General features: G+C 49.6%; 3 protein-coding genes across 4 annotated transcripts; 1 reads left to right on the forward strand and 2 right to left on the reverse strand.

Moving 5' to 3' along the window:
- Nucleotides 1-284: 284 nt before the first annotated feature.
- LOC144035850 (RING finger protein 145-like) lies at nt 285-6,381 on the reverse strand. The gene is made up of 12 exons (XM_077545882.1): nt 6,132-6,381; nt 4,608-4,862; nt 4,269-4,377; nt 4,103-4,194; nt 3,227-3,462; nt 2,956-3,131; nt 2,729-2,869; nt 2,462-2,644; nt 2,243-2,390; nt 1,792-1,914; nt 1,488-1,721; nt 285-1,408 (listed from the first exon to the last, which is right to left on the reverse strand). Exons 2-12 carry the CDS (start codon nt 4,789-4,791, stop codon nt 1,016-1,018), a joined length of 2,019 nt encoding a protein of 672 aa, XP_077402008.1. The 5' UTR covers nt 4,792-4,862; nt 6,132-6,381; the 3' UTR covers nt 285-1,015.
- Nucleotides 6,382-7,194: 813 nt separating this feature from the next.
- Nucleotides 7,195-11,607, forward strand: ublcp1 (ubiquitin-like domain containing CTD phosphatase 1). Its single transcript, XM_077545883.1, has 11 exons — nt 7,195-7,393; nt 7,545-7,740; nt 7,815-7,906; nt 8,193-8,278; nt 8,494-8,609; nt 8,732-8,830; nt 8,903-8,940; nt 9,061-9,159; nt 9,453-9,569; nt 10,568-10,695; nt 11,146-11,607. The coding sequence occupies exons 2-11, from the start codon at nt 7,587-7,589 to the stop codon at nt 11,171-11,173; spliced, it is 957 nt and encodes a 318-aa protein (XP_077402009.1). The 5' UTR covers nt 7,195-7,393; nt 7,545-7,586; the 3' UTR covers nt 11,174-11,607.
- Nucleotides 11,608-12,065: 458 nt separating this feature from the next.
- ubtd2 (ubiquitin domain containing 2) lies at nt 12,066-14,505 on the reverse strand. 2 transcript variants are annotated; one of them, XR_013288520.1, is made up of 4 exons: nt 14,092-14,505; nt 13,034-13,270; nt 12,235-12,928; nt 12,066-12,131 (listed from the first exon to the last, which is right to left on the reverse strand). XR_013288520.1 is itself a non-coding variant. In XM_077545884.1 (3 exons), exons 1-3 carry the CDS (start codon nt 14,291-14,293, stop codon nt 12,477-12,479), a joined length of 891 nt encoding a protein of 296 aa, XP_077402010.1. In that variant the 5' UTR covers nt 14,294-14,505; the 3' UTR covers nt 12,168-12,476. The 2 variants fall into 2 exon arrangements, 1 of the variants encoding a protein (XP_077402010.1); XM_077545884.1 differs by lacking the exon at nt 12,066-12,131 and having other exon boundaries at nt 12,168-12,928.
- Nucleotides 14,506-15,144: the final 639 nt, after the last annotated feature.

The following is a 15,144-nucleotide window of genomic DNA, read 5'->3' on the forward strand; positions in this document are numbered from 1 at the left end:
CCGTTTTGTTTCTTAGCCGTTATCATCTCAAATGGATTTTTTATTTTTTTTTGTAAGTTCGTTTGGTTCAACGATTCCAAGTTATGATTTTCCAAGTTCAGTGATGTTGCAACACAATCGCCAAGTTCAATTTTAAGTGTGGATTGCAAGAAACTTTTTATCGTGGTGTAAACTTTTTTTCTCTCTCCGTTAGTTGCAGGCTTGCAGCATCACGAGGATCAAACCTTGATCCCATTTCGAAATGAGCCAGAATGCACTACTTGAATGAAAAAACACATTTGACATTGACAGGTGAATTATTTATTTTTATTTTTTTGTCATCTCCAAATTGATGTGGCGCAACTTCTCGTTTGAAAAATCAAAAAGCAGAAAACGGATGTCATCCTCATTTGAAACTCGAGTGCAAAACAAGTTTACATTTCATCTCTACAAAAAACAACAAAGAAAATTGTGACTGGCGGCTGTTCATCATACGTTGCGCATTGCGCACGTATTCATTCTGAAGCCCACTAACACTGCATGAGGGTAACGAGCGCCGTCTGCGTCCTGCTGTTCCCACTCCTGACGGTGGAGTGATCACACCAGCTGGGGGGGACGCGTCATACGGGCTGCGGGGGGAGGGGGGGTCAAAGGTCAAGTAACATGTTGCAGAAATGACATCAGTGCAAAAGCGAAATGTCGCCAGTTTGGAGCGCTTCGGGGAAGGAACGACGCTGAAGATGCTTTTGGTCACCGTGGAAACGTGCAGGCGCGTTCACACTCAAACATGCATCGTCGTCATCGCTGGCGGTTGTCAACATATCCAAATCTCGTGCTCGTCATCGGCCAGTCGGGAAATGAGCCAACGACGGCCAACGCGGGGGCCGCGTGCGCAACCTTTCGCTCATTCCCGACTCCCCGATGACGACGGCGGGATTCCCGGTGGATGTTTTCAGGAACTATTGAGGTCCACTACAGCAAAATCTCCATCAAAGTTTTGGCAATGAGAGCAGACGGACACTTGGAACACGCGTGTTCAAATGCCAACGACGTCACCTGTTACGTCGTCCGAGGTCTTCAAGATGTGACCCGGTGATCCGTTATCATCCAATAGGATGCTGGCTTTGGCTGAGGCTCCTCCCCTTCCGTCACCTGAAGCCGGAGACGAGGGTGGCGCGTCTGACACGTTAGAGGAGGACCGGTCGCCCGCGCCGGACGAAGACGCAGCTGCTTCTTCGCCCGCCGCTTTTTCCACGCTGCCGCCTTCCTGTCCTACAGACGCGTGATTGGCCGGGGTGGCGTCCGCTGCCGATTGGCTCTTGAGTTGCGCGTGACAGAGCGGACACGTCTCCTGCACGTACAGCCACTTCTTCAGACAGCCGGCGTGGAACAAGTGGCTGCACGGCGTGATGACGGCGCTGTTCAGGTCCTAAGGGAACAACGCGGCGCACGTTAAGACGGGGACACGCGCACGTCATGCCGCCACGGTACACGTTAAGAGGTCGGACCTGGTAGCAGATGGCGCAGATGTCGTTGTAGCGCTGGAGCTGCGCGGGGCTGGCGGTCGGGAGGCTCTTGATCTTGTTGACGGCGTCGCGGCGCAGCAGGAAGCTCTGCCAGCCCAACTGCGCCCGCAGCCACACGTTGTAGTACGAGTGCACCAGGATGATGGTCCCGCCCATCACGCTCCACTCGCCAAACACCGTCTCCGACACGCCGTAGCACACCACGCACACCGCCACCTGGTGGACATGCGCCGCTGTAACACGCATGCGCACGACCCTACGGACGCGCGCGTGTGCGTGTGCATACCAAGAACTCCAGCAGCCTGTACGTCCCGTTGACGCAGTAGATGACCTCATCCATGTTCTCCACCGGAGCTTTGCGGAATTCCTCCACCATGAAAAGCACGTAAATGAGCAGCGTGCCCAGCACCTGAACACGCACACACACACACACACACACACAAAACATGACTCTTTTATTTCAAACTTTTAGGTTAAATGAATTTGACGTCAAACATGAAAATGTACTGCAGTTGAATGAGAGAAAACACAAAATAAATTAACAATTTTAAAAATTAAAATTAATGAAAAGAATTCTTAAAAATAAATTATTAAATGGAGATTTTAGATGTAAACCAATAGTTTTTTTTTGGGGGGGGTGTCATTAGTTGATATCGATATCAATAGCTGGAGACACCACAATATTGAACATCATTCCTACATAAAAGTCATTCATCCGCACAAGACACTCAACTGACCTGCAGCGACGTGAGGATGGAGGACGAGATGATGATGAGGAGCCAGAAGTCCATGTGGAAGAACTGACAGATCATGTAGGCCATGTAGGCGGGGAAAACCAGCAGGAAGAGGCACAGCGACACGGCTCGGAAGTGCTTCCACAGGCTCCTGGCGGGAAGCGGCGCAAAAATCAAGCGCCGGCTGGCCGAAGGGCGGCGGGACGGGACACGCGGACGTACCTGTCCCTGGAGGCCCCGAGTGCCAGCACGATGGGGTCTGCGATCTCCAGCATGGACTGCAGGATGGAGGCCACCACGATGAAGAGGATGATGGACAGGAGGAAGGCCCGGTGGATCACCTGCAGCTCGATCAGTCCCGTCTGGACGGCCAAGATCAGCAAGGTGATGCCCTCCGTCACGCCTCTGCACGCCAGATAAACACACACACACGTCGGACTTTGCGTGCGCTTTTGTGGGATGTGCGTGCGACTGCTGCGTGTGTGGCACCTGTGCATGGTGTTGTCGTTGATGAAGGCCCGGTAACCCTGCAGGTAGAACTTGCAGAGCGTGAGGACGCCCAGCGCGACGAAGGACACGGTGAAGACCAGGCCGAGGAGCGAGTACGGCGTGCTGCAGCACTCGGCCACGCTGCGCCACATTCACACACACACACGTTTCACAAAGGGCCCGCCTGCGCGCCCGCCATGAGCGAGCGCAACCGTCGTAGCACACACCTGGTGAGGAAGAGGAAGAGGAGCCTCTCCCTGGAGGTGGGCTGGTCCCGAGTGCTAAAGTAGGAGTAGATTTGCAGAGCGAAGAGGAGCAGCCAGAAGCACATGAAGAGGACAGGCAGGACCAGCTGGTTCCACAAGGACATCCCCAGAGCCAAAAGACCGTACACCTCCACCACCTGGACGCACGCGCAAGCCCGAGAAAAGCTCAGCCGACGGCCCGGCGGGTTCGTGTGCGCTACGCAGCTTGCCGTGCGTTGGGACGCTCACTCGCCTGGGCCAGCTCGCGGTACGCCGTCTTGGCCAGGTTGTACGGCACCAGCAGGTTGGACGCCAGGAAGTAGATGACCTCCAGGCCCGTGAAGATCATGGAGAACTTGTTGATGAACACGATGGTCTCCAGGGGCACCAGGCACAGCCGGGCCGCCAGGGGGAGCAGGTGGGCCGAGAACAGCCAGATCCGTTTGGTCTGCATCACGCATGAGCACAGCGTGCACACCACCAGCTGACCTGGGAACAGCGCAAACATCACTCGATGGAAGCTTGAATCAATTAGAGGAAAGACCCGTTGAAACAATGGTGATCTGGGGGAGGGGTGCTGATAAGATAGATGAAGAGAGAGGGGGGGGAGCAAGAGAGAAAGGGAATGGGGATAAAGAAAGGAGCGAGAGGGCAGGAGCAATGGAACGAGGGATAGAAAGGGAATGAGGGAGAGATAGAGAGGGTGAGTGAGAAAGAGCGAGGGAGAAGGAAGGAGAAAGAGAGAGAGGGGGGGAAGGAGGACAAGACGGGGAGAAAATGAGGTGGAGTAAGTGAAGGATGGAGGGAGAGAGGGCAGGAGGAAGGGTACGAGAGAGCGAGAGAGAGAAAGAGAAAAAAAAGAGAGAGAGAGAGAGAGAAAGGAGGGGGAGAGAAAGAGGGAGCGAGTAAGCAAAAAAGAGAGCGGGCAGGAGCAATAGAATGAAAGATACAAAAAGTGAATGCGGGAGATTGAGAGCGAGAAAGATGGAGGGAGCAGGAAGGTGAGGGGAGAGCGACGACGCTGCAAAGCGCAAGTGAAGTTTAGAGGACGGCATCCATCAGCACGTGGGCCAGTGCGGACCCTCAATTTCTGGCAACGCGTGCCGTGGGACCGGACGTGGTCTCTCACCTATGAGCGCGGTGGTGAAGCGGTTCATGGAGAGCGGCTCCAGGTACACGGGGCCCTCGTGGCCCCACTCCAGCTCGCTGCGCACGTAATCCCTGAGCACAACACAAAACGGAATGCGTTCAAACCCCACCCTGCACGGCGTGTGTGCGCGCACATGCGCATGTACCTGGACACCTGGTGGCCGGCAAAGAGCAGCAGGGCGGTGAGCACGTAGAGGTAAAGCTTGACCAGGTGCTGACGAGGCAGCGTGAGCAGCACCAGGCTCAGGATGTAACCTGGAACACACATACACGTCTGACACATACGTGCGCGTGCGTGCGTGCGTGATGTATAAAGCCAATATCAAGTCACTACAAAAATCACTAAAAACCTGATTTCACACGGTTTTCCTCCTAGCATTGACTTACGCAGAATTAAAATACTCCTTTCTTTACAGATAATGTAAAAACTCTCACAATGAACTCCTTTCATGGCCGAATGTGTGGACGACGTGTGCCGTACTGACCCACGTAGTGCAGGTAGAGCGCCAGGTACTTGTACTGGAAGAGCGGGTTGTTGGACAGGCCCGATCGCTGGATCTTCTGGAAGAAGGATCCCACGTCCCAGCGGTACAGCACGTCCAGCAGCATGATGCTGGGGACGCGCAGGCCCACGTTCAGCACCGCCTCCACGCGCTCCTTCAGCGCCATGGCCGCCACGAGCCTCCCACCCACTGGGGGGCGCTCCGCACCACTAGGATGGGACGAAATGGCAGGGGGCGCTGTGGCACAACAAGAAGACTGGCATGAGGCATGTTTGAGTTTCAGGGCTCAGTTTCACCGCTTCTGTCAGGAGGACCGCGACAAATTTCCTGCCAAAATATGTGGAAAGCTTGCAAAAGGGTTCCCAAAATGTTGGAGCAAGGTCATACCGTTTAAAGGCAATGCTAACAAATATTTGAGAAATGGTTGTACAGTTGTATTAAAAAATATATAATACGACTATATGTATATATAAATAAGAGAATCGTAAACACTTGTGTATTATATGTGTGGTGTATTTGAACAATGTTTTGAATCAAGGGATAGAAACTTTTTTTTTAATAATCAGATTCATTGATAAATTGAAAAAGTAATTTACATCTTTCCATGTGGAGTGTGATGTGAACCAAATGTAGCCAATCAAAACGCGCTCTGCCTTAACCAACAAGGAAGCGGCACTAAATAAAACAATGCATCCTACCTGATGTGTTTTTGGTTTAAAAAGTATTTTCCAAAGCAAGTCTGGTGGTGCAAAATAATTTTAATGTGAGTGGTGATTTGTGTTGCCAAAACTTTGTTGTTTTGTTTTCTTTGAGTGGGGTCTTTGAAAACTCCTTGCATCACTTGCATGCTCTGTTGCCATCCCAACAACAAAAATGATGTTACATAATAGTCAGTGCCAGTGCTGCTTACGTAACATCACCACCACGGCCATCCACTGTATTTGGATCACTTAATCCGACTACTTGTTCACAATTAGTTAGGTTAGCGGCCGGGGACACTGACGGCGGATGAGCAGTGACTGCCGTCGAGCCCACATGAACTCGAGTAACCTCGTCGTCAGTCTGTCTCTGACGCTTCAATGGTATTATTTGAAGAAATTAAACACGAATTGCATTAGACTCGATTAAAATACAATTTCACAACAAGTCTCATATGTTTTTATTATGATTCAACGCCAATATTGAATATTTGAGTGTCCGCATCGAGCAGCCGCCAGCAGGCAAAGAGCCAACAACTCCAGCTAACAGCTAGCTTAGCCTAACCGCAAGGTAGCAGGCTCGCTCGTCAAACAAAGTGACGTCACCTAAACAGAAGTCACAAACCGACTTCGAAAACTCGCAAATATAAAACATTCACCCAGGCACATAAGAGCTGAAAAGCTTTAGCGGCGTTGTTGACATCGTTTCGACAAACCATCTCTAGCTTCACTTAGTTTATTTGAGCTGAGCATAGCTGACTAACACGTAGCTTGACATGTTCAAAATGGCGGAAACGGTCCAACTTACGCGCAAAGGCCGTTGTCGGCGTTTCGAGTACGCGTTGGAGCCTCGGCGGGGAGCTTCCCAGCGGAGGCACGGGGCATTTTAGCCGGGCAAAGCCCAAAGCGCCCGCCCGGCCGAGCTTGACGGAGCTGCGTCGAGCTCACAGGAGGCGGCCGAGCCGCGCGTCTCGAGCATCTCGCCCAGACGCCATTCGAGCAGGCAGCAAGCCGACCAGCAAACGAGATGCGAGCCTTGAGTGCGCATGCGCCGTCACCATCCAGCTCTACGCTTCATGGAGTCGGATGGATGTGGACTTGACTTGCCATAACAAAAGGCAATAAGAATGATACAAAACACATGGTTTCATTAGTAAGGGAAATAAAAATAACAAACAAAAGACACAAACCAAAACGCCTACGGCGCCAGGATTGTTTTCTCTCCCGGTGAGGAGGGAGGACCTGGGGCTGAGAAAATAAATGATTATCGTGACGTATGTGTCAGATTATTATTTTTTGTCCTTTAAAGGAGATTATTGGTTTCTCCGTACCAGCATCTATGATACACAACACTGCACGAGCACGTTTGATAAACAAGTAGTTTTAACTATTTTTTGCAAAAAGAATATCTATCAAAATAGTTCGGTGTAATAACAGTGACTGCACTGCAGGGGAACGGCAAAAATGATTCACGTGTAAAATTGAGACAAGGGGATTCTATATGCATAATTCATAAAAGCAAACAACTGATAATATTGTTTTGACTCGCCACATAATAACTTCATTATTAATCGTGTAGGCTACGCGGAAGCAAGCATAGCAAAAACACGCAATGGATTGGAATAGCTACTCCTAATTAAAAACAAATAAAATAAAAACGTAATTTAATAATAATAATAATAATATTGTCAAAGGCATAAATATTTTTCTTATAATAGTTACTTATATAGTATTTGTGTACAGATTAACGTATACGAGAGCTATTTAAAAATTCAGAAAGGATTTGGAGATTGTCATTTCATTCTTCGTAAGTGAAATTAGCCAATAACCCGCCCGGGTAGCTGCGTGAGCGCGGCGCGGTTGCCACGACGACAAGGCTTTGTCTCGACGTCACTACCGGCGGGAGGCGCCGTGCCTGGAAGAAGCTTCTTTGCTGCCTCCTTTGCACTTTGCGCTCTTCTGCTTCTTCTCGCTGGCATCGTCGAATGAAGGAGATCAAACGATTGGACTTTCTGCTCGCCGTTTGTTCCGCGTCTCATGTTAGCATCACGTGCTAACTCGCTACGCCAGGTAAGCACTAGTACGTGCGCGCGCCCGCGGCGCGGCTAATATTAGCGGTTAGCCGCCTGCTTAGCTCGCCGTGCTGGTTAGCCACTTAGCCGCATTGGCTAAAAACATCAACACGCCCGGCCGCGTCTCGTCTCACCTTGTGCTACCGCAGCGCGTGCGTGTGTTTGTACGTGTTTGTGCGTGCGCGTGAGCAATGTCCGTGTCCGTGATCATCAAATGGGGGGGCCACGAGTACGCCATCACGTCCCTGAGCGAGGAGGACACCGTCATGGACCTCAAGCGGTCCATCAAGACTCTGACCGGCGTGCTGCCCGAGAGACAGAAGCTGCTGGGGCTCAAGGTCAAAGGTGAACTGCCGTCACCGTTTTGGGCTTGATTGCTCTTCGCGTGCTCATGTTGGCTTCTCCTGTTGTGACCTCAGGAAAGGCGGCGGAGGACCAAGTCAAGTTGGGCTCCCTCAAACTGAAGCCCAACACTAAGATCATGATGATGGGCACCAGGGAGGAGGGCCTGGTAGGACCGAGAGCCAAACGCCTTTCCTCCATCATCTCATATCCTTGTCCATTTTATCCTCTCCTTCTATTCTTTTGTTCTTCTCCATTTTTTCTCCTTCTCCGTGTCTCCTAGCATCTTCTCTTTTTTCTAGCTCTTCTCTTCCTCCTTCTCTTTTTCATCTTCCTTTCAATTTTCTCCTTTGTTTTTTCTTGTCCTTCCCCACGCTTTTCCTCTTCGCTTCTTCTTCTGCACCTTGTCTTCTTCCCCTTCTTGCGCCAGCCTGACTTGTTCTGCTTTTACACAGGAGGAGGTCCTGGCCCCTCCCCCCGAGAATGATGACGTCATCAACGACTTTGACATCGATGAGGAGGTCATTGAAGTGGAGAACAGGTCAGACGCACGAGTGATCCTTTGCGCCCAGCGTAAAAACCGTTCTTGAAGTGTCACAAATCTTCTTTAGCTGTTTTAAGGCAAATGTAAAAATAAGTTCATCAGGGATTTCTTAGTAGTTTTCCACACAGGAAATAATGTCGTTGAGTAGTAAAAAGTAACGACGTCAAATGGACTAAAAGACAAATAACAAGCGAAAATACACGCGTTTGCAGGGAGGAAAACTTGGCAAAGATCGCTCGCCGCGTCAAAGACTACAAAGTGGAGGAAATGAACTCCCCCAGGGAAGGGAAAAGACTCCTGGTCCTGGATGTGGACTACACTTTGTTTGGTAAGCGCCAGCCCCACCGAGACACCCCTCAGACATGCGCCTGTGAGGCAAACGTGACACACGTGTGTGTGTGTGTGTGCGCGCGCACGTATTCATGTGCATGTGTGTGCGTTCATGCGTAGACCACAAGTCTTGCGCAGAGAGCGGTCAGGAGCTAATGAGGCCGTACCTTCACGAGTTCCTGACGTCAGCCTACGAAGATTATGACATCGTCATCTGGTGTACGTATGACCTCATCCTGTCATCGACATGGGATGACATCATCGTGACTTGACGCTTTTGTTTCCTTGCAGCCGCCACCAGCATGAAGTGGATCGATGCCAAAATGAAGGTCAGTCACGTTCCCACGCCGCCGCAACCATGTGACGTCTTTCAGCCAGTAAGAGCGGAAACAACATTACAATGCAAGACAATGATGGCGCGTGCGTGTGTGTGTGTGTGTACGCGTCAGGAGCTCGGTGTGATTGACAACCCGAACTACAAGATCACTTTCATGCTGGACAGCGCCGCCATGATCACCGTGCACACGCCCAAAAGAGGCGTCGTCGAGGTGAGCTGTTGGCCGACATTCATCATCGCTTCATCATGATACACGTACTCTGCTGACATCATGGGAACCTTCGGTCATCACGGGGGGGGGGGGGGGGGCGACACACGCTGGAAACACAAACTACCGGTGCAAACATCAGACAGAAACATGACAAAACGCACAACAAATTGGAAAAAAAAATCGGACAAAACTGATGAAGAAATGTAACTTCTTTTTGCCGATAAAAAGTCAACAATTCATCAAAATGTGTTGGGCGTGTCCATGTAGGTGTTGTTAATGACGCGTGTTGGCAGGTGAAGCCGCTGGGTGTGATCTGGGGCAAGTACGAGCGCTTCTACAGCCGCAAGAACACCATCATGTTTGACGACATCGGACGCAACTTCCTGATGAACCCGCAGAACGGACTCAAGGTCGCCGCCGTCACTTGCGAGCTTTTCATGTGAAGCTGATGATTTAAAAATATATATTATTATGGCTACAATTACTTTAATAATTAATCTGCTGACTTTCTTCCCATTAATTGATGGTTTGGAGTAAACTTTAAAAAAAAATTCCATCCCTTAACTCATTTGCTCCCAAAAAACGTATAAATACGTTATATTTTCAATTTTTAAGTGTCCCAAAGACCTATTTAAACGTTTGTTTTTTTAATGCTAGAGCATACAGAAAGCTTTGATGCAGCCTCCGAACTGAAGAGGTCGCTTAAACCAATGGTAGTTATTACAAAAAACGGCCAGCAGGTGGCAGCAGATTATAAGAGATCAACCAGGGCCATGTTGAAAAAAAAGCTCTTCCCCCACAGGTTTAAACAGATTTGTGAATAATGATGAAACTTAGCTATATTCTAATGCTAATTGCTGCAAAACGGAAACAGATAGAAATATACTTTTTTTTCCTGATGAAAGAAGAGAGACTAATCTTTCTTTTTGGCAGGTTCCATGTTTTGATAGCAATAGAACACAATATTCTGTGGGCCTTGCAAAATCAGCCGGGAGATTGCGTCAGTGAAAATGGCTGCCAGTCAATGAGTTAATCAAAAACCAGGACCTGATTTCAAATGACCAGTACTGAAAATGCACAAACATAAATTGATGATTCTGTTGCTTGTTTGGTTTGTAACATACGTCGGAAAATTGGCTAAAATAGTTTTCGAAATAAAAGCCTTTTTTTAAATGTCTTATCTTAAACGGGGGACTACACAAATCCCAATATTTACTGAAATTCTGCAGACTTGGACAATTTGAAGTTCAACGAGGCTCAAATGCAATTTTCTTCAAAAAGTTTGGTTGGGGGCTGGAATGAATAAATTGCGTTTGCATTCATTTCAATGGAAATAGGAGCGTTTTGTGCTGACAGAGCAAATTCGAACCCGAAGGCCTGAATGCCGGTCTACTAAACACATGTGCAGATCCGGCCGTTCATGAAGGCGCACATGAACCGCGAGAAGGACCGCGAACTCCAGAAGCTGAGCGAGTACCTGAAGGAGATCGCCACGCTGGACGACTTCACCGCGCTCAACCACAAACACTGGGAGAGGTAACACAAACTAACCAAATACGTACACAGTCATTAGACAGGATGAGTAAGAGTCAAAACTGCAATATGGAAATACTCCCGAGGTGTGTTTTTATAGCGTTTGTTGTACTTCATTTATTTTTTGAAGGTCTTAAAGTAGACTTTTTAAACAATATAAACAATTTGATGAAGGACACAGCAAGTACAAAAATAGTGTGACATCAGTATAGTGATCCGTCAATGTTTACAGTAAAAAATAACGTCTGGCGCCATCTAGTGGTCGGCAGAGGTATAACCGTCAGTTAGGCCAAAAGTGTAGCCCCGACCCAAAAGTTAGGTAAATCAAAAACGCATCATTTGGAACATGCTAGACACAATACAGTGCTAGTCTTCTTTACTAACACTTTTTAAATCAAATATCATATAAATACTTGGATATACACACACGTGTCTTTCTGTGTGTGTGTGTAGGTACCTGTCCAAGAAGCAGCAACACTGACCACCACCATGATGACGTCATCACAACACCACACTGGAAGAACACAAATCCTGTGGCCAAACTCCGCCCCCGTCCATGCAATGTGCGCGTCCACTCTCATGAAACAAGACGTACCGCCCGCCGCACTCGCCACCCTGGTGCTTCCCGCCCGCCATCATACGCGCGCGTGCCGGCAGCAACGACAACAAAAACAACACAAGACGTGCGATGACGCAACGCAACAGCAGAAATAAGAACACATGCAGTGCACAAACACAACACTTTGGCGACGCAACAAAAACGACGCAATGTAGCAACAAAAGAGGAGCCAAAAACAGCAAAAGGTGAAAGAAAAGCTTTGAAAAGACGAGTTGCATGTTGTTATGGAAACAGCCGGAGGAATGTGTGTGCGTGTGTAAATATGACATTAATAAAAACGTTTTTTTCTACCCAGACTCAAGTCATTCATTTCATTTCCAACTTTATTGATAAACAACTAAGAATGAACTTTTCCACGTCACTATTTCAGGAATTCTAGAGCTTTCTTCTCCCCCTCCTCATCCTCATCCTTGCTTACCTTCTCCTGGACCTCGATCGTCCAGGATAAGTCTCTCTTCATCTTGGTCCACTCGGATCAGGACCCAGGTGTGGTTCGGGTCGTCTCCGCTGGTGCTCAAGTGGCAGCTGAAGTTTCCTCCTACCGTCTCAATAACCTCAACGCTGACCTGCTCACCCAGGAGGGGGGGGGGGGGGGCGGCTGGATCTCCTCACCTGACTCGCACATGGACCGGGTTCTTGTGGGTCAACTCGCACAATAAGACCATCATTTTTCATAAACATTAATACCGGTCGACTGAAAGTGACATCACAGGTTTTTAGAGCTCAGCTAGCGACCAATTACGGCTCACCTGTTTTCTGGGTTTAGTCATGTGACGTATGCAAACTGAGCCATGATCGGTTGTTTCCTGAGGAGATTTGGCTGACAGAAAGACAAAAAGAAAACATTGCAGAGGAATGCAAAGAAAGATAGTTTTTAATTACAAAAAGTTGGCTTGTCACTGAAAATATGTCGAGTCATCAACCTGACGTTTTGGTGTGGGCGCGTGCACACGATTGTGCGGCGAAGGGATAAGAAAAGCGTTTCATCCAGCATTGTTTGTTGTCCTCCAATGTTAGCGTGAGGAGCTAGCCCACCCGCCAGCCGCCATCTTGAAATGTGATCGGTCTTTCCTGTTGTTGCGGTTTCCATAGCGATAAGCAAGATCAACATTGCGCAATGTTCCTTACCGCCCGGCAAAACATCCAAAAGGTCCCCACGTCGGCTTTAAGCATCCACAGGCTCGGACTGGCGCCGCGTTTCCCGAGCGGCGGCGGGCGGCGGGGGCGTGTCCGCCGGCTGGCTGATGATGACCTGCACCACGTAATCCCGCGAGATGTTGATCTGCTCCAGTCGCAGCCTGTCGGTGAGCGGGCGTCCCGAGAAGAACCAGCGCTGGGCGGCGGCGGGCACGCCTTCCTGAGCGTGGAGGTGCCGCTTCATGGCGCCCACCGTGTCGGCTGAGCGCACGCGCAGCCGCAGGTCGCGGCCCGTGGACAGGCGCAGACGCAGCTGCCGCTCGCCGCCGCCTTCGGATGCCGCCGCCGCTGCGTCCGCGCCGCACGAGTCCTGGTCGGAGCCGTCAGAGTGCTCTTCGATCATGTTGACGGGCGGCGCCAGGCAGTAGACGGGCAGCTGGTAGCGGTTGCCCAGCTCGTCGTAGCATTCGCTCAGTGCACCTGACAAAAAAGACATTTAATTCCACTAAATTTGAAATCATGCTCAAGTGAAAGAAAAAATATTTTCTCAGTCTGATTTTATATCCGCTAGCTGGCACAACTGACCGTGTGGCAGCGTGATGCTGGCGCCGTCCAGGATGGCCTGGGCCAGCTGGTGGTCTTGGCTCTCGAAGGCGCCAGCAGCCGCCCTCAGCGCGTCCCAGATCTCCTTGCGTCCCTCGAACGCCGGCGCCGTGTCCCAGAATTCGTCGCGCTTGCTGCGCAGCTGGCCCTCCGTCATGGGGTAGTCGCTTTTCCATTTGGGACGCTCGCGCTTCAGCGGCTGGTTACGCCCCAGAGCCACTGACCACAAAAACAACGCTGGACATTCGGTGACAAGTGACCTGCGGGTTATTCCACCAAGCCGGGTTAAGGAAAAGCCCGTCTTATTTCAATAAACCTGGCTCGTTTTAAGTCAGCGTTCCATTCCATCAACGTGGTTTATGTGAATGCCCACTCAGCAACAGATGACCTCACTTCCAATTTGGAAGTGAGGTCATCAAAAAAAATAGTTTGGAGTGTTTGAGTGTCAAGTAAACAAAATCAACATTATTTGACAACTGTATACTTGAAACAATGACAAAGCAAAGTAATAAACGTTGAGTTCTTGAAATGGTGCGAGTTTGTACTTAGAGTTCTGTAAATAAACACTCTAGCTAAGCACACCTAAAAACAGCACCTGTAAGTAAGTATTTGTACTTGGATATTTCTCACCACTTGAAGCGTCTTCATCGTCACAAGCTTGAAAGTGTGTGGCCACGTTGACTAAATTCACCTGGAAACACCTTGAAGCTCGTCGACGCTTTAAAACGAGCAATAACAGAAGAAAACACGTAGCATGTAGCCTGTTAGCATGCTAACTAGCATACTAGCCAGCAGCTTCACATGCTAAATGAACAAAGACGCGCAACGCTATCTTTCGCCTCTTTGCAGACATGCACGGTCCGGAGCTCGTTTGCTTGCCCCTCCAGGGAAGGAGGCGAGACGGGCTGCCCGCCGGCTGGCAGGCCCGCCTGGAGTGTCCGCTCTAACCCCCCCCCCCCCCCCCCGGCCGGTACCGAAGGGACCCCCGGCCGCGACCCCCGCTCGGTACCGGGAAGGAAGCAATGAAGGAAGCAAGTTACCTCCGGTTCCGTCCGAATTGTCGTTCAAGCTGCCCGAGGAGTCGTGCTGGCTCCCCACACAGCCACCCATGGATGGTTCGGCTCGGCGGCCCGGCCCGGGTAGCTCGCCGCCTCCTCCTCCTCCCCGCCGCGGCTCGGCAAGGGGGCGCTGCGTCGCCCCCACCCCCTGCTGCCTCGTCCCCTCATATGTGCGACCTCGCATCCTTTCCTTCCCTCAACTCAACTCAACTCAACTCAACGCCACGTGGACCCCAAACGACGCATCTTCAGTTTCAAGACATCATCTGACAATGCAAGCGTTTGCCGGCTTGTTTCGATACTCTGGTTCTTTTTCCATTACATTTACTATTAAATATCTATCTATCGTCATTTCCTGCTACCTCACATCCTTCCCTACTTCCTACGCCTTATCATTTTTTTGAACCCCCCGATCATTCCCTTGCCTTTTTTTTTGCCGACTTCTTGGATCTCCTTTTTGTGCTCCTCAGTCTCTTTGCCTCCCCCTCACCTCGCATTATTCTCACCTCCTCGCGTACCACCGTGCGTCCTCGCATTTGCCCCCCCCCCCATACTTCCTTCCCTAGCCACGTACACAGAGGTATCATGTGATTGCAAATGTGTAGAAATCATCTTGAGAAACGTTATGACTTTCCCATGAACTTGAATACGCTTTCCTCGCCAATAACCATGAGCGGCTCACCTGCAGCCGCTAGATGGCGCTACTCTCCCTTGTGTGTGCATGGAATGACTGTATGATTGACTGATTACATTTCAAAGTTTTAACACTCGAAATGTGAAACCACTGGCATCTTCCTTTTTCATCATTTCACTACTTTAAAAAACCCAAACGTTTTTAAGATCAGTTTTTGCAGTACAGAAACTAAGAACAAACACGTCAGTATTGTACTTGTGTAGATGTACATATATGTAGATTATATATGTATTCATATGTACTTTACTAGAGTATATTTTTGACATTTACTCCCTACTTTTTACTCCACTTTTGTACTTCAGTACAATTTAGTCTGTACTTAAAAAAACCTTTTTGCACAA

This window comes from Vanacampus margaritifer, chromosome 16 (genome assembly GCF_051991255.1).
Source record: "Vanacampus margaritifer isolate UIUO_Vmar chromosome 16, RoL_Vmar_1.0, whole genome shotgun sequence".
Taxonomy (NCBI): Eukaryota; Metazoa; Chordata; class Actinopteri; order Syngnathiformes; family Syngnathidae; genus Vanacampus; species Vanacampus margaritifer.